Source organism: Eschrichtius robustus, chromosome 8 (genome assembly GCF_028021215.1).
Source record: "Eschrichtius robustus isolate mEscRob2 chromosome 8, mEscRob2.pri, whole genome shotgun sequence".
Taxonomy (NCBI): domain Eukaryota; kingdom Metazoa; phylum Chordata; class Mammalia; order Artiodactyla; family Eschrichtiidae; genus Eschrichtius; species Eschrichtius robustus.
The window spans coordinates 73,761,819-73,781,086 of NC_090831.1; the positions used below are offsets into that span (position 1 = coordinate 73,761,819).

At 34.9% G+C, this 19,268-nt stretch overlaps 1 protein-coding gene across 1 annotated transcript in view; it reads left to right on the forward strand.

Annotated features, from left to right (window-relative positions):
- KRIT1 (KRIT1 ankyrin repeat containing) overlaps positions 1 to 19,268 on the forward strand; it is a 35,699-nt gene that overhangs the window by 540 nt on the left and 15,891 nt on the right. The window contains exons 2-9 of the mRNA XM_068550686.1: positions 4,196 to 4,320; positions 5,270 to 5,429; positions 8,546 to 8,638; positions 9,804 to 9,933; positions 10,937 to 11,180; positions 11,371 to 11,486; positions 11,719 to 11,862; positions 18,215 to 18,371. Coding sequence (XP_068406787.1) covers positions 4,219 to 4,320; positions 5,270 to 5,429; positions 8,546 to 8,638; positions 9,804 to 9,933; positions 10,937 to 11,180; positions 11,371 to 11,486; positions 11,719 to 11,862; positions 18,215 to 18,371 — 1,146 coding nt within the window. The 5' untranslated portion in view covers positions 4,196 to 4,218. The remainder of the gene's footprint in view (positions 1 to 4,195; positions 4,321 to 5,269; positions 5,430 to 8,545; positions 8,639 to 9,803; positions 9,934 to 10,936; positions 11,181 to 11,370; positions 11,487 to 11,718; positions 11,863 to 18,214; positions 18,372 to 19,268) is intronic.

Below are 19,268 nucleotides of genomic sequence, written 5' to 3' on the forward strand. Positions count from 1 at the left end.
AGTGGACGCTGATGGGCGGTGGCGGAGGAAAAACCTCCTAGGCAGAGTGTTGATTTTTGTCATTTCAGGAAAAGCGATTCACAACTTGTCCTTGCAGCTCACCGCTCCTCTCTGTCCCTCTCTCCATCTTTTAAGGCTTTGGGCTTTACGTTCTTTGCTCATTTCTCCATGGTGTTTTTAGCTTCACCAGAAATCTTTGATCTAGCTGATCTGACTCAGGATCTCACCTCCATGATTCCCTTCTCACTCTTGGAGAGTTTTTGTGTCTTCAGTTTGCTTGCGAATGCTTCTCTCTGCATCCTGTCTTTTAACTGCTTTGATGTCCTCATCTTATTTTGGGGGAAATGTCAAAAACTCAAAAATGTTTTCATAACAATCGAAAAACAAATAATTCATTCCATGATCTTTTCGACTTAAACCCGAGTTAATGTGTTAGTTGGTTTCCCCTTCGAACTGGGTTGAAGAACTACAGTAGCAGTTGATATAAAGCATATTTAGATATACTACGGATGATATCATGCTCCCCCAAATAACCTCCTTAAATATACTTGTAGGAATTCATTTGTTTCCCAATTCCACTATTACTTAGTTCCTTCTCTGTTAGCCAGATTTAGTATAATTGCATTCAGAAGTTATTTGAAGATTATTAAATATCTTAAATTACAGAATAGAATGTCACTTAACAGAAGAAAAGTACTTGAAAATTACAGATGGTACTTTTTGATACTACCTGATGATTGGTAGAACTGGTTGAAAGGACAAGGACAAAGCAAGCTGTGTTAGAAGTAGCACCAGTGACTATTTTCTATTCTGCTTTATTATTACTTCCTCTCTTTTTATTACTATAAACCAATTTGAGTGGCAAAAGGATGAAATTTTTAATGGTCAGCATATCCCTGTAGGGGTATTCTTACAGATATTTAGTTGCCATCACTTCTCTCTAATGTTACAATGCTTTAAAATATTAAATTGTTCCAGGAGAGTGGAGAAGTGGCAAGTAACTTAGCTACTCTACCTCAGTTTTCTTCTCCGGTAAAATGGAGATAATAATAATACCCACTTCATCAGGTTTGGGGAAGAATAAAATGAGTTAATGCATGTAAAGCACTTAGCACAGTGTCTAGCACATAATAAACATTATAGGTGTTAGCACTTATTCATATTATTTTAAAAGCATAATAACATGGGTTTTATTAGGTTGAGAAACATTGCTTAAGGATGGAGGCGAAGGGATCAGGAACATCCTACAGAACCCTAAGATAATGCTCCTTTTTTTGTTTTTATTCATGAAGTACACTTTCTGATCATTATTGGTAATTTCTATTAGCATGTACATTGTAAATCATCTTGTTAATTTTGACTTCTGGTAGCTAAATTTACAATACCTATATTCATGTACTGAATCTTCTCTTTTTCTTCATTGCAAACAACTTTTAAAGTTTGTCCATCTGGGGAATTCCGTGGCGGTCCAGTGGTTTAGGACTCTGCCCTTTCATTGCCTAGGGCCCAGGTTCAATACCTGGTCAGGAGACTAAGATCCTGCAAGCCTTGCAGCACGGCCAAAATAAATAAATAAAGTTTGTCTATCTGTACTGTATATAGCAAATGTTTCTCATTAAAGACATTATTGGCAGTTTGTTCAACAGGACTGTTTTTAGTAAAGATGTTAACAAACCTCCCCTCATGGGGACTAAATGGCATCTGTTCACCCCATTTCTCCCCAGTCATAGTGACGAGAAATGCCCCTACAGATTTTCAAATGATCCCAGGTAGGTATCACTCCCAATTGAGAACCACTTCTACATATTTGTAAGGCCTTATTAGTCAGGCAGCGTATTATCATTTATGCTTAAGCATCTTCCAGAAAATGCCACATATTTCCTATACTTAGTCACTTGAACCTTTATCTAAAATTCAGTCTAAACACATTACAAACTCTAGTTATAGCTTTTTCTGTTATTTTTAGCTCAAATTACCCTCTTCCAATCCTTTTGCATGTGTTTCTGCTTTAGCAGTTTTGCCTTCATATATTAGTAGCTTCTGTTCTGTTCCTCACTTAAGCCTTTGTTTCTTTCTTTCATGTCACTGCAAGTATGTATATTTCAAACATTCAAGTATGAATATTTCTTGAAACTCAATTTTTAGAATCTTTGGGGTACATTAACATTAAACGGTGTACAAATAAAATGCTATAACCCTCATGGTTTTTAAAAATTATATCACATTTGTTTATCTTTTAAAAATTGAGTGTACTGTGCAATACCAAATATTCTAGAGAAGTGATAAGTATTAACAAATAAAGCTTTTTGCTAATAGATGTTTTTTTAACATGAGTTGACCAGCACAGGAATTGATTTGCTTTAAATCGTGTTTAGAAAACTAAGAATTACTTGATTTCTCTGTTTTGGTGCTTAATAGAAAAAAGGGTTTCCGTAGTAGTGCCATATATGTTACAAAATGTATTCACAATGCAATGTCTTTCTTTTGGGGGCTGGCAGTCTTCAAGGAGGCATCCATACATTTCAAAATTTGTTGGATTTTATTATCTTGAAGTCATTGTTAATCTGAGGTGAAAAGTAATTGCTAAATAGAAATTCTGAGAAGAAAAAAGCCTCATCTTTTTCACTTAGTATAGAAAGTGCTGTTGTATGAGGTGGGTTTTAAGATGATCTTATGGAAAAACTGAACTGAAAAAAATTCCACAAGGTATAGAGTGAAAATGAATGTCTTCAAAACTTTTCACAAAATGAAATGTCTCAATCCTAGTGTTTTCTGTAGTTTCTCTGTTGAGATATCTGTAGTTTCTCTGGATCTAAATCAGTGAAAATTTTTATAATCTAAAATAAAATTTTTATAATTTATAACTAAATTTTATAATTTAAAATAATTTATAAATTAAAATAATTTTTGTGCAATAATTTTAATGGTTCTTTTAATTTTAGGCTAACATTTACTTAAAATGTCAAAAGTTACTGGATTTTAAAAACATTTCTTTTAAAGGAAATTTTCCAGTTATAAGGCAGTGGAAGGAAGTAAATTAAAGGCTTTTGTTATTACACAAGGAAGCAAATTAAAGATTTCAAAATGACTTTATTAATTGCATTGAGAAAACAGAATAAAGTCCTCTATCTCCTCTCAAAAGATATTCAAAACCTTTCTTGAAAATGAGCTCTTTTTTTTCTATGAGAGTTGGGGCAATAAGGAAATCATTAAATATGAACAGGTCATTTTAATGCCTAATGGACTTTAAAAAAAACTGAAGAAGGTTGATCTCACCATGGCCAGGAAAGCAGCTCCTTGCTTGATGTTCTTTTAGAAATTTACTGGCATATAAATGAGAGGAAGTTTTTTTAAAAAAAATAAATAAAATACATTCAATACAAAGAGGTGTATTTTAGTCTAGCCATGAAAAAAAATTAATAATAGCACTTAATGGAGAGATGGAACTATCAAACAACCGAGAGTGCTTGAACTTCAGTTACTTGTTGGAAATTGCCTAATGGAGACTTCAAATTAGTCTGGGGAAAAAAATGTGCATGTGTATGTATATTAAAATATATATATTATATATTTGGAAGAAAATTTTTGGATTATCTAGGGAATTGATAATGGAAGTGGGAAATATTCTTAAGTCGTCATCAGAGAGCTTTTATCAGCTGACTAAATGTTTTTGAGTCTGTGATAGGCACCTCCAATGAAAATTATAAACTATCCTTTAGTTCATCCAAATGTCAGATATCAAAGTTCTTTTTAAAGATTCTGGAAAGAATGTCAATGGCAGCTATCTATTTCTAGCTTCCAAACTATTAACAGTATGACATTCACTTGTGCAATTTATGGAAAATAAGTGGGTTCTATTCTAAATTGCTAGTTCAAGCCATTTTTTACTTAGTATTTACAAGACATTTTATAATCATATCACCTTTTTTTAGGTCCAAAAGGCAGATTCTTATGCTGTTAAGACCTACGAAAGTATGTATCCCCATTTTAAAAAACAAAAATCTACCTTAAATAGAAAAGGAAAAAGGACAAGGTAATCTTAAATTATAAACAAAGGTTTTGAATGGTAAGATATAATCATCATCTCTGACTTGCTTTTTACATAGTATATGTATTCTAAGATAGAAAACTCAACATTTTATTTTTTAAAGTGTTTTTCAAAGTAGTTATGTGTCCTTTAATTTACTCTTTCAAGGGATTTCTTTGTTTTATAAAGTAATGGGAAATCCAGAAAACATAGAAGATGCGTACGTTGCTGTTATTCGGCCAAAGAATGCTGCCAGTCTCAATTCTCGGGAATACAGAGCTAAGTCATATGAAGTGAGAACGATTTACTAACATTTGATTTTCAACCATTGAATGTCATTCTCCATTATCACTTTCATTTACATATAAAGTAAAACCATAGCCTGTAAATTCTTGTTGATAACCTTGATCTTGACAAGCTAGAATTTACAGTTGTAGATCTGCCCATCATCATGTCTTTTCTGCTGCATGTGTTTTGACCATTTTTCTATTCATTGATATGGATAAATTATTAGATATTAAAAGTTACTTATTTGAGTTTTACTTATATAACTTATGAGAGTTTGGTTTTTAGTACGGTTTACGTAATGGCTCTCAAAAATTGAAAAAAAAAAATGCAAAATTCAGCTTATTCAAAATTCCAACCTAAATTTTGTTCTTGGTTGTTTTCCCAAAGAACTATTTTTAAAAGTTCATTAAAAAATATCTTTACCTTTAATTAAGTTTTAGGCAATTAAGTTACTTCTCTGTAGTCTTGAATACATATATTAGTAAACATGATTGAGGCTCCCGCCAAAACAAACCCAAAGCAGAATTGTTATCTTTTCTATGCAGCAGATTTCAAGCATCATAAAATACTTCTAATCTAATCTAACTTCAACTAACTTCTCTAGTATTTTGCTTTAATTGCTTTTTTAAGGTTAGTTATCTGAAACCTATTAAGGGATACTGTAGGGGTTCTGAGGAGACTGCTGCTTCAGCAGTGCTCTGGCTTACTGGTTCTCAGTCTTGGCTACACTGTTAAATCACCTGGGGAACTTTAAAATTTCCAGTACCAGGACCCCACTCCCCTGACATCCTGATTTAATAGGTCTGAGATGAAGCTGTACGTTGATACTGTTTTGAAAGCGTCCAGGTTATTCTTATATGCAGCTAGGGTTAAGAAAGACTGCTGGCTTATTATATTCTAGGACAAGTAAATTTTATTTTAAACACTCTCTTAATATTATTTTTCTCATCTAAGATTTTGTTGCATGAAGTTCCCATTGAAGGACAGAAAAAAAAGAGAAAGAAGGTTTTGTTGGAAACTAAACTTCAAGGCAACAGTGAAATAACACAAGGCATATTGGATTATGTAGTAGAAACCACCAAACCAATTTCTCCTGCAAACCAGGGTATTAGAGGTAAGAAACTTTTCTTTTTAACACAGTTGGCTTTAAATGCTTGTGGAGAAAGACATTTTAAAAAGTAGATTAAAATCAGTTTCTTTTTATGTTCCTTTTCATTTGAAAAACTTGAAAAAGACTCAGAAATTTCTAGGGTTTTTTTTTTTTAAGGTGCAGCCAAGCCCCCTTCAAAAAGTAACTTAACAATTTTTTTTTAAGTTAAAAAATATTTTTGAAATGTTTAAATAATTTTAAGTAAAAAAAAATTGAAAATATTTAAATTGTGTTAATGATTTGTTCAAGAGAGAGAGAGGAAGCCAACGGGTGGCTTGAAAATTAAAAGAAAGCACAAAATTACTTTTGTTAGAAGTATATTTCCCTAGATAAGTATCTGTGAACTACTATGTTTGTTTCTCTACTCCAGGCCAAGAGAAAACTATAAACCTCTCTCCATAACTAAGTAACAGTTAAGATTTTGTGTATTAGAGCAAGTCCTATAAATTACCAGCCAGCAGAGGTTTTCTTCCCATTGCGTCACAAGAAGAAGATCATTTTCAAAGAGCCAAAATGAATTGTAGAAGTATTCACCCTGAAAGGTTCAGGCCTCATTTAAAATATTAAGATAATCTATAGCCTATGAAACTGATTAAACATTAATGATCAATTTTATCAGGCTGTGGCCTCACAAGAAGCATATAGCAGAAGTTACAGAAATTATATACTCTGTCCAGGATTCAGGCATTATAATTGAAAAGGTAAAGCTAATTTCAGTCAAACAGCAGTTGAAAACAGTTGTTGATAATGAGGTAAAGCATACCTCTCTGTGCCTACTTTTTGGTTTTTTAAAGCTTATTTAGTGTTTTTTTCTATTTGTTCATCTTTATAGAGATTAGCTGTCTAATTCATCTCTCACTAAAGAGACTATTTTTGTTGCAGAGATAAGGCTGAATCCTGTCATTTGATTTGTTGGTTATTTGGAATAGTTGTTCTCTAGAGATAGCTGAACTAAGCCTGTTTCATAACTTCTGGAGGTACCATTCACCATATTTACCTCCCCAACCGGTAACCTCCTCAATAGGGCCTGCAGGGTTTTTGTGGCTTGGGGCTCTAAGCATTGTAACTCGAGATTATAAGAAGTTCCTGCATAAATTTACAGATCTTTGATACACATTCTGAGTACTACAGAGAGAATCCCCTTTCCCTAATTATCAGATTGACTTTTTAAATAAAATGATCTAGAAATTGATCTTAGCTAAAAAGGGGGACTATCCCTTTGGGTGATCAAGGCAAGTGAAAGGCTCTTTTGGATGCCACAAATTTGTCAGCCTTTTCTACCTCTGTCTTGGACTTCTCTGATAAATTTTCATCCAGATTTGTTTTACTATCACTAAATTGTTATAGTTATCAGGATCTATTCTGAGATCAAATTACTGAGACAAAGTCTGAGCCCAAATCACATATTTGAGCTGAGATAGACAAGTCATAATTTGCTATGAATTAGCCAAACTCTACCACTTGGTTCATTTACCAAGAAGGGGGATACAAGTGATATCAGTGTTAACAAAAATATCCCCTGGCCCAGAGGGCTGGGTAGTTTTTCTTAGGAGAAGTTACAAGTGGATAGGCACCCTGAAACATGTCTAGCACAATTATGTCTTATATACTTAGACAGTAGAATGTACTAACACATTTTCAGGCAGCTTTTAATAAGAGAAATGAAAGTAAAGAAGTTTTACTTAACTAAATAGACAGTTGTATCAATGAACCATACCATACCTGACTATCCTATTCAACTGAGGTTTTCTAAAAGTGTGAAATATTTTTATAGAGTAATATGATTTCTTATATAAGCAGTAGTTGTGCCTTTTTGTGCAGTGCTGTATATAGTTTATAAAGCACTACCACAATTACTTATTAATGAAATTCTTAAATTGGCCCTGTGAGTTGGTATATCGTCATTTTTACATCTGTAAAATGGAAATGCAAACATAGGTTGTCACCTACAAAAATCATATTCCCATTAGTGGAGGAGTTAGGACTAGAACCTCATTTCCCAACTTGTAATCAGTGCTTTTCTTTCCCCGCATGACAGATCTCATAGTTACATATATAATTTGCAAAGTAGGCAATTAAACAATGGATCAGAACTGGATTTAGGGAAGCTGCAAGGCAGGAGAGATTAAGTGGGACAAGACCTCAAGCCAGACAAAAGAAATATTGCCTCTGAAATTTATTAGAATGTATCTAACACTTATATTTTGTACAAGTGTCTATTTTGTAAAAAATTGTTTGGGGGCTATAATAATAATGTGCCATAATAATCACAAATATTGACTCCAGCATTTTGTGAATGAATGAAGCTGCTTGAACTCATATTATCTACCTGTCCACAGCCAGGCATTCCTACCTGGGTCAAGAACAAGGTTCTATTTCTTGGGGTGGGGAGATTGGAAAGGTTGATAAAAATTATGACAAAGGTATCCAGAATATAAAAGGTTTTAGAGTGAAAGACTTGTAGGTTATTATTTATAGCCCCCTTGCTGCCAAATCAGGAACAACAGACTAAGTATACGCATGGTGGTTACAATTCAGAACAATAGTTTATAGCCCAATCAGATTTTAGTAAAAACTGAAATTGAGGGCGGTGGTTGAATATTAAATGAAGAGCTGCTAAACTTTAAGACGAGGGTGGAGGTTGAATATTAAATGAAGAGCTGCTAAACTTTAAGACTTTGCAGTTTATGTACACTACGCTTCTTGGCCAGCTTAGACTTTAGTGAAACTCTTACCATCTACATCCCAACTGAATGAAGTATATGCCTGTTCACCCTGCAGGATGTGCTGCTGTTCAGCTGCTCTGTCAGTCCTTAGCAGGACGGTTTTCCTTGCTATGTATAGGAAGCTTCTCTTCTAGTGAGTCAGAACAGGGGATCTATTAGTTGACTGTCCACAGAATGATTTACATTATTATCAGAATTACCAGTTTTTATTAGTGCCCATAATAAAATTGACTTTTTATATTTCAGTTCCTCTTAATACTGCCTTTAAAATATTTTTTCTAATTCTCAAGGTAATATATAAGATTTTAAAAGGCCCATTATTTTTATCTTTACTGACTTAAAAAAAATGATTAGGAAAACGAGTGGTACTAATGAAGAAATTTCCTCTGGATGGGGAGAAGATGGGCAGAGAAGCGGCATTATTTATTGTTCCATCAGTTGTCAAAGGTAAAGTCTAAGTTTCACCTTATGAATCTTTGTGTACCTTAGGTGCTAAGTTAAAGTCTGTTGAGGAACTTAGGAATTTGGATTCATAGTTACTATTGTAATACTATTATAAAATACATGTTTTTAAGATAATGGAAGATGGAGAAATTTGTTACTTAAAAAGATGTTTTGATTTCAAAGTAATATTCAGGCTTCCAGACTGATCAGTAATGTTTTTGTTTCTGTTTTTAAAAGTAGAACAAAGAAGTGAGGAAGGAAGCCATAATCGAAACAAAAAGTTTTTAGCTTATAATGAGGGATTTTTCAGACTATGCTATATAGGTAGAATAGAAATAAAAATTTATGTATTTTGGAAAATTAACAGATTATGATCAGAACCTATCTTATATTTGGGAAAAGAAAGTGTCAGTAATAGTTCTAAAATACTCTTCCCAACAGTAGTGATAATATTTAAAGAACTTAGATCTAATATGAAAATTTAATTTGAGCTTTGACAAGGAATTTATCCTATTATCCTGGAATAATAGAAAAAATATTGAGCTTCAGTGCAGACCTTGCAGCCCACTAATTTTGTGTTCTGGGCAAATCACCTCTTTAAGCCTCACCTCTTTATTTGTAAGATAGGTATCTGCTCCTACTTGGTTCATCGTGCTGGAAGAACTCAGTGAGGTATTAGATGTAAAAATCACTTTGGAAACTGTAGAGTACTGGGCTCATGTAAGGCAGTAATAATACTGATGATATATTAATGACCCACTGTGGACATCTCATCAGACTGCTGTTACACAGTACTTACACGTATTTTATCAGCCAGCTCTACCATTCCAGAATTTTTTTTTTCCCCAGCCATACTTAGGTAAAACAGATCAGTATGTTAAATGGTGCTGGAAATCTTATTATTAATCAGAATTTTACAACATTGTTGAGGAAGAGGAAGGGGAAACAATTTCTGTAGTCCTCCAGTATTCTAAATCCTGCATTCACCCAAATGGATAAGGTCACAAAGCTGGCCAGCACTTGAATCCAGGTCTACTAATTTAAAATCTAGAACAATTTATGTTATACTTAACAACTTTTTTTTTAACATACTGTGTACTTTTAAATAAAAATCATGCAGTCATAAACCTTTTATATGATGGCATAATTCTTCATTTTTCTTTTTCAGATAATACTAAATATACGTATACTCCAGGATGCCCAATTTTTTACTGCTTACAAGACATTATGCGAGTCTGTAGTGAATCCAGCACTCACTTTGCTGCACTTACAGCAAGAATGTTAATAGCCTTGGATAAGTAAGAACTGCCATTAAAAATATTTTTTAATAAATCAAATATATGTTCATATTAGATATTAGCTCTGAGAGATAGAAATTCTTTTGGAAGAAAATAATAAAATTAATAATATATATATTAAGAAATGGTAAGTTTTTGAAGTATAATATAAAAATTTTAAACCCCAAAGACAAGATTGTCCTGATTTGCTTGCAACATGTTAAGTTTATTCTTAGAAAATGACAAAGATTGCCCTGGCCTAAGAATTAAGATTCCTTTGTGATAAAACTAGATTTAGTATTGATTTACCCTTATCAGTGAACAAGTCGTTTCACCTGTCATGCCTTTTGTCTTTCTGTAACAGCAGGTCTGATGTCACCTACATCTCAGTGGTTTAAATTTTTAAAGGGCTTCATGTTTTTTGAAAAGGATTTTAATTATTATTATGTTACATGCATTAGAAAAAAAATAGTTTGCTATGTCCAATAACAGAACTTTTATTTACAGTAAATGAAGTACTTAACACTAATTAAAATTATAAAAATCCCGGGACTTCCCTGGTGGCACAGTGGTTAAGAATCCTCTTGCCAATGCAGGGGACACGGGTGTGAGCCCTGGTCCGGGAAGATTCCACAAGCTGCACAGCAACTAAGCCCATGCACCGCAGCTACTGAGCCTGAGCTCTAGAGCCCGTGAGCCACAACTACTGAGCCCATGTGCCCCAACTGCTGAAGCCCATGCACCTAGAGCCCGTTTTCTGCAACAAGAGAAGCCACCACAATGAGAAGCCTGTGCACCTCACTGAAGAGTAGCCCCCATTCGCTGCAACTAGAGAAAGCCCACGCGCAGCAACGAAGACCCAGCAGAGCTAAAAATAAATAAATAAATTTATTTTTTTTAAAAATTATAAAAATCTGAATGTAATATTAGAAAGAATCACACATCAGAGTTGGATAGTAGTTTAGTTTTTTCATCTTCACTTTTTAACAAATACATCTACTACCTCTTTTTTTTATTTTGCCAGGTGGTTAGATGAACGTCATGCACAATCTCACTTTATTCCGGCTTTATTCCGACCTTCTCCTCTTGAGCGGATAAAAACTAATGTTATAAACCCTGCATATGCTACTGAATCAGGTCAGACAGAAAACTCACTACATATGGGCTATAGTGCACTAGAAATAAAGAGTAAAATGTTAGCCCTAGAGAAAGCAGATACCTGTATTTACAACCCTTTGTTTGGATCAGATCTTCAATATACAAACCGGGTAAGAGTTGAATGAATTTTGGCTCTGATTTCAAAAGACATTTCATTTCAAATGTAATTTTTTTTCCTGAGATAAATGCATCTATTACTAATTGTAAACATTAAGATGACATCCGTACTTAGCTCTGTTTTTATACATCAAAGTCAAGTATCTAAAGCTCTTTTTGTTTTGTTTTGTTTTCCCTTTCTAGGTAGATAAAGTGGTAATAAATCCATACTTTGGTCTAGGAGCTCCAGACTATTCAAAAATCCAAATTCCCAAACAGGAAAAATGGCAGAGAAGCATGAGCAGTGTCACAGAAGACAAGTACTGTTCTGGTTTTCCTCCACATTGCTTTTTAAACACCTACATTCTAATGTTAAAGTACTGTTTAAAATGATATATGCAATTAGTATGCAGTGTCATCATTGCATAAATGATTTAGTTTACAGCTGCTCAGTGAAACATACCTTTCATAGATATGTCACATTTGTTTCAAAACAATCTGAATTTCAACAGTGCTTTTTTTTTTTTTTTTTTTTTTCCTTTTAATGATTAGGGAACGACAGTGGGTAGATGATTTTCCTCTCCATCGAAGTGCCTGTGAAGGAGATTCGGAATTATTAAGCCGACTTCTCAATGAAAGATTTTCAGTCAGCCAATTAGATAGTGACCACTGGGCACCCATTCATTATGCATGCTGGTAAATAGATTATTCTTTTGTTTTTAGAAAGAATGAATCCTTAGTTTATAAATGTTAGTGCTTCTTTTCAAAGCTGTTCTCATTCCAGCCACTTTTTCCTCTACCATGTTTGCCTTATGAGCTTTCTCTGTAGTAATCTTTGATTACTGTGTATGTGCCACACCGTTCAGATTTACAAGGTCTGCCCCACAGGAAAAGTATCATTAATGTTCTCAGGCATCCTGAGGTCATGCAGTAGGATAGCTAATGACTAGCAAGTGCCATTGCACAGCACACGGTCCCTTATTCACCCTTGCAATTTCTATTGTTTTGTACTGGAGTTGTGTTATGTTTGTTTATCCTTATTATATTTTATTTTATTATTATTATTATTTACTTTTTATCTTTGGCTGCGTTGGGTCTTCGTTGCTGCGCACAGGCTTTTCTCTGGTTGTGGTGAGTGGGGTCTACTCTTAGATGCAGTGCGCAGGCTTCTCATTGCAGTGGCTTCTCTTGTTGCGGAGCACGGGCTCTAGGCCGTGGGCTTCAGTAGTTGTGGCATACGGGCTCAGTAGTTGTGGCTCACGGGCTCTAGAGCCCAGGCTCAGTAGTTGTGGCACACGGGCTTAGTTGCTCCGTGGCATGTGGGATCTTTCCAGACCAGGGCTTAAACCTGTGTCCCCTGCACTGGCAGGCGGATTCTTAACCACTGTGCCACCAGGGAAGCCCTATCCTTATTATAAAATTTACATGTGTTAGCTACTTATGATTTGACCTTGCATCATGTTAGAAAAGTATTCTTTTAGTTCTTTGGAAAGCTGTGGTATCAGGAAACACCCAAAAGTTTTCATTAGAATTAAAGCCTTCCTTTTTTTTTTTTTTTTTTTTTTAATGAGAGGGATTAGCTCACAGGATTGGAGTTAGCTCTTTCCACTGGTTGCCCAGTGTAGTTCTTGCTCTCGTACTCTTCTCACATAATAATAACTCTTCCCCTCAGCCTGGGCTGAGTTTTTAAATTTATGTTCGTAGCAGTAGTTAACTATTTGCTGTAGCCTGTCCTCTAGAAAGGATGTAATGAAGTTATTTACCATTATTGCTTATGGGAAAGTTGCTTTTGACTTACTGTTTAAAGTGAGCTTCTTTGGCTAGTTTAAGAAGTGCCTACACTATTTACTGGCCGTTAAAGTCCACAGCTTTTTAGCTGCATGACGTTGAGCAAGTGACTTTACTTCAGAGGTCCCCAACCCCCAGGCTGTGGACCGGTACTGGTCCGCAGCCTGTTAGGACCCGGGACGCACAGCAAGAGGTGAGCTGCAGGCGAGCGAGCGAAGCTTCATCTGCCGCTCCCCGTCACTCGCGTTACCTACCGCCTGAACCATCCCCCCCATCGTCTATGGAAAAATTGTCTCCCACGAAACCAGTCCCTGGTGCCAGAAACGTTACTGCTGCCTTACTTTACCTCTCTGCATCTTAGTTTATTTATCTATATGTAAAATACATTAATTAGATCATTTTCAACTCAAACTCTTTTTATTTCACTGTGATCAAATAGCTTATTGATCAATATAGTGATAAATATAGTTGCTTTTAATATATATCTTTCTCCATTAAAAATATGCTGTTTCCTTAAAAATATGCTCCTTTATTAAATAAATATGCTCTTAATTTTTTTTCTGTTTCCTTAAAAATACATTCTTTTATTCTATAAATGCATTCTTAGTTGTTCTACCATTACAGGGAATTTTTATACTCAGATTTGGAAAGAGTTACCCTAAATCTTCTTTCACTGAACTTACAGTTGTTTCTTCAGATTGCTGGTAGATACTGGTAGCAGCAGCAGTACCAGAAGAAATCACATGCTTTTTCTTGAGCTAAACAAAAAGAGGTAGAGAATATAGTTCAAACTCCAAGAAAGTACACTGTGGAATTGAAAAAGACAGAGGCAGTGAATTTTAGCTTAGGAATCCCCAATTTATATTTGCCTATATTGTTGCCCTTTTTGTGGCAGGGCCTTTTTTTCTTCTCTGTTAAAAGAATGGTAATATTTCAACTGCCTATTACATAAAAACAGAAGTATGGTATAGTATTTAATGTGCTTTGGAATGTACCTATGTTTCAGACCCAACTGAAACTTTTAGTTCCTAAAAGTATGGCCTTTAGCAAATTACTTAATGTCTCTAAGGATCTGTTTCTTTATCTAAAAGATGAGCTTAATTTTAGTGTCTCTCTTCAGATTAGAGGAGAAAATGCAAATAAATGCTTTGAAGGGTACCTGGCAGTAATAAGTACTCAAAAAATGTTGCCTGTTATTAAAGTGTTATAAAAATTTAAAGATTTTGATGTCTGAATCTAAAATTCATTAATCTGTTGTATTTTTATTTGTAAAGTCTTATTACTGCAATACACCAAGGAAGAGTTTTATCCTTCAATAAAACTAATTTCTGTCAGCTGGAAATAGTAACCAAGTTTAATACACCACTAGTAGTATAGGTCACCTTGCAATACTTTTTATTTTTTTTATTTTTGGCTGTGTTGGGTCTTCGTTGCTGTGCGCGGGCTTTCTCTAGTTGTGGTGAACGGGGGCTACTCTTCATTGTGGTGTGCAGGCTTCTCGTTGTGGTGGCTTCTCTTGTTGCGGAGCATGGGCTCTAGGTGCGCGGGCTTCAGTAGTTGCAGTGTGTGGGCTCTACAGCGCAGGCTCAGTAGTTGTGGCGCACGGGCTCAGTTGCTCCGCGGCATGTGGGATCCTCCCGGACCAGGGCTCGAACCCGTGTCCCCTGCATTGACAGGCAGATTCCTAACCACTGCGCCACCAGGGAAGTCCTGCAATACTTTTAATAAGATAGATAATTTGATTCATGTGAATTTGAATGAAGACTGATTTAACTGTTTAGTAAAGAACATAAATTACTTTATCTTGGAAATGTACTCTTATTCACTAATTGGTACAAGGATTTAGAAAGGGAATACTGGGCTATCTCATCAAGAGACTGCGATTTGGGGCCTATCTTTATAAGCTTAGACAAGATGTTTTACCCCTCTTTTTCTGTTTTCTCATCTTTATAATGAGGGGTTTTATTAGATCAGTGGTTCCCAAACTTTTGTGTTAGGGCTCCTTGTCATTCTTCAAAATTACAGGATCCCAATTAGCTTTGGTTTATGTGAAGTATATCTAGTGTTATTTACTATATTAGAAGTTTGAACTGAAAAATATTTTAAGCATTTCTTAATTCATTTTAAAATAACAATAAACATATATTAACATAAATAACAAAGTTTTATGAAGTATGCCCTTATTTTCCAAAAACAAAAAAATTAATGAGAAAAGTAGCATTATTTTACATTTTTCCATCTTTTTACTGTCTAGCCTTGTGGAAGACAGTTGGATTCTCACATCTGATTCTGCCTTTAATTTGCTGCAATTTTCATGTCAGGTAGCTTCTAGAAAACTCCATCGTACACTTCTGAGAAAATGATAATGAAAAGGGCAGATAACATCTTAGTATTATTATGAAAATATGTTTGACCAAGAGGACACCCTGAAAAGATTTCAGAGATCAAAGAGTTTCCTGGATCACTCTTTGAGGACCACTTAATTAAATCACTCCTAGGATTGCTCCAAGCTTCAAAAATTCTCATATCGATGACACGTGCCTAAAAATTTTCTTTACTAGAATCACCATTTTCCAAAACTATTTAAGTTGGCTTTCTCCCCTTATGGGTAACTTGTCAGCCACTCAGTAAAAGTCTCACTGACATCTCATATTTTCTCACCTCTCTCAAATCAGTGCCTTCTCTCTCTGATAGTACTTTCAGGCTTCATATCATTGCTAAAGAGTATTTTAGAACTATGATGAGTTGGCTCCCTACAAATCATTCCATCTGATTTCATTTGGGCCTTCACTGTAGCCAGCTGTGTGTTGTCTTTGTCTCATTCATCTTGTCAGCCTTTTGGTCCCCTGTAAACTATTCCAAATCTTTCTACTCTTAAGCACTTAAACTTCCACCACCTTTTTTCTCTACTCTCATCAGATAGTTTTACCCCCTATTTTCAGAGACAGTTGACGCCATCAGAAATGTCCTTCTTCTCCACCCCAATCATCAGTTTTTGTTCCCATCTCTCTCCTGTATCATAGGGTTTGCATGAAAAATCCTTCTTGTTCCCCATTAAATTCACTTCCTACTTTGCTGCACTTTCTTTCCTCTTGTCTTCAAACATATATGGTTCCTCTCCCTCCTTGAAAAAGAACCTTAATTTGAACCTGCTGCCTCTTCTGGCCACTATCCTGTTTATTCCCTTCCTTTCATAGCCAGACTTCAGTGGTAAGGGGGCCACACACTGCTTTCTCTTTTTCACTCTTCATGAACCTTCTTAACCTTTTCTGAGTTTTTAATCTCTTTCCCTGCTCTGCTGCATTAAATGCTGTTGACCACCCCTTTGTTCGAGGAACAAATTGTAGTTGAAAGGATAGCTATAATGGAGCTATAGTAAAGGTCAGTACAAATGCAAGATATAACTGATACCATTATTATTATTATTGAAATACTGGTCTCCATTCTGTGACCCAAGCATGTGTTATAGTATGGAAACAGCTATACTAAGATTCAGAAAACTGGATTCTAACTGGCTGGTAACCATGAGACCTTGGGCAAGTTACTTAACTGGTACAAGCTTCATTTTTTTCATCTGTGCGCTAGAAATATCTCTGCCTGCATCATAAGTTGCTGTGAAGATTATATTAAGTAATTATGTAAGGAAGTACCTTGAAAACTTTAAAGAATCATACAAAATATGTTTATATTAATTATTTTTATTATTACTTCTTGAATTGCTCCCCTAGTATCTTTTCCTATCCTGAAAGTGTTTTTCAAGATGCATTTCATTGTTCTAAAATGTTCATCTTTCTCAAAATTCTGTCTCAGAAAGATTTCATCCATTCCTCCCAGCCTTAACAGTAATTCTTTTCAGTTGGATGAATTTGCATATTCTTAGCTATCTCAAGCCTTTGCCTTCCTCCTGAGTACCAAGTCTGCATTTTCAATTGCCAACTGAACAATTTAGTCACTCATTTTTTTTATTATACATAAGGCAGTTTGGAGAATGCAAAGACATAACCTTCAAGGAGCTTCCAGGCTTATAGAAATGTATATATACAAGGATGAAAGTAGATAAAATGAGATTAAAAAGTAAAACTGAAATGGTAAAATGTAATGGGAATATAGAGGAGGTAGATTTTAAACTGTTTCAGAGAAATAATAGAACTTAACCTAAACAAAGTCAGGAGGGGGGAAAAGGACATCTCAAGAATAGCTAAGAACATGAGCAAACAGTCATATGAATAAGAAGGCTAGGATACAATTAGCAGGTTTAGGGCGTAGGAAAACCATAGGGTATGTGAAGGGGAAGAAAGTTGACAGCAAATCGTGTTAGTTCTAAAGATGTGCTATTTTCCCCTCAAATGCACCATATTTAAAAGCAAATTTCCTTTCCCCTTCTACCCATTTATTTCCAAAAAATGAATTACCTTTCCACCATTGCATTAGATTGCGACCTTATATACGTCTTTGTAACCAAATGGTGGACTCACTATATCTCACACATTCTTTGTACTCTGCTTACTCTTTTTCCCACTATCTAGAATATTTACTTCTCTTCAGCATCTCTTCAGCTTCTTCCTATTTAAAATCCAGTTCAAATTATTCTTCTATCAGAACACTTTTCAGAACTGAGACTGAAATCTTAATCTTCCTTTTCCAACATTTTTTAAAGCATTAATTATATACTATTATGATTTGACAAATACATATTTTTTGATTGTTCTCCTCAACTGTTACTTAAATTTTACAGCGTTATGTAATTTATCTCATGTTTTTGGTTTCCCCTCTGATTACATTATAAGCCTTTACCAGAGCAGAGACCATTCATCTTAACATATCTTTGTGTCTCCCACATTGCCTCATACAGCAGCTGTGTGGAGAATTACGTCTTTGGGCCTATTTTGTAAATCAAAGGCAGGGCTGGGTAAAAAGCATTATTAAATTTATGGGTTACTTTCTGCTTCTGAAAATAATTTTGACTAAAAATTTTATCTCCCTAATTTATAATTTTTGTGTTTTGTGTGATAGTGATTCTCTATCATCTGCTCTATCTTGTATTTGAGATTATATTTTCTCCCAGTTGATGAGAAATAGAAACAGTTGAACTGAATCAGAGTAATTCATAAGAAATCCCTAAGCACTGAAAACATTACATCAGTGTCTTCATTCCTTGTTCTCTGCCCTAGAAAAATCTTAGATTTCTTTGAGATATTGTCTAAAATTTGGATTTTTCAAACATTTCAGATGACTTTTTAGGTGTTTTATTTTTTTATAGGTATGGAAAAGTTGAAGCCACTCGCATATTGTTAGAGAAAGGAAAGTGCAATCCAAACCTTTTAAATGGACAGCTTAGTTCTCCTCTTCATTTTGCTGCTGGAGGAGGACATGCTGAAATAGTACAGATTCTCCTAAACCATCCAGAAGTTGACAGAGTAAGTTATTTTCCAGGCTTTTTTTTTTTTTTTTTAATGATCAAACAGTGAATAACAAGTAATGACACTAAAATGTTAAGTTATACACTTGAGAGGTCAGCTGAAAAATAGAAACAAATTTCACTTACTATATAGAATAAGTAATATTTATGTATACACTTTGCTTTTGTACGTAATTTTTTAGATTATAGTAAAATATGTCTCACATAAAATTTACCATTTTAGCCATTTTTAGATGTACATTGGCATTAAGTACATTTACATTGTTTTAGAACCATCACCGCCATGCATCTACAGAATGTACATAAAATTTAACCTCTTTTCATTTTATATTGTATTTTCTCAAAAATAACTTTAAGAAGGAAAAGGATATTTTGGAATTTGTATTAACAAGTATTTTGGGACTTCCCTGTTGGCGCAGTGGTTAAGAATCCACCTGCCAATGCAGGGGACGTGGGTTCGAGCCCTGGTCTGGGAAGGTCCCACATGCCACGGAGCAGCTAAGCCCATTCACCACAGCTACTGAGCCTGCGCTCTAGAGCCCGCGAGCCACAGCTACCGAGCCCACATGCCTAGAGCCCGTGCTCTGCAACAAGAGAAGCCACTGCAATGAGAAGCCTGCGCACCACAATGAAGAGTAGCCCCCACTCGCCGCAGCTAGAGAAAGCCCACGCGCAGCAACGAAGACCCAACGCAGCCCCAGCGCAGCCAAAAATAAATAAATAAAATAAATAGATTTAAAAATAAAAGCTTTAACAAAACCTTTGTTGTTGCTGTAATCAGAACTTTTGAAAAACAATAATCACATTGATTAGTGCTTTGAGTCTTTCATCTTTGGCAGTTCATGTTTATTTTAAGTATAGCATGCACTAAGTTTGCTTAATATGTACTTAACAC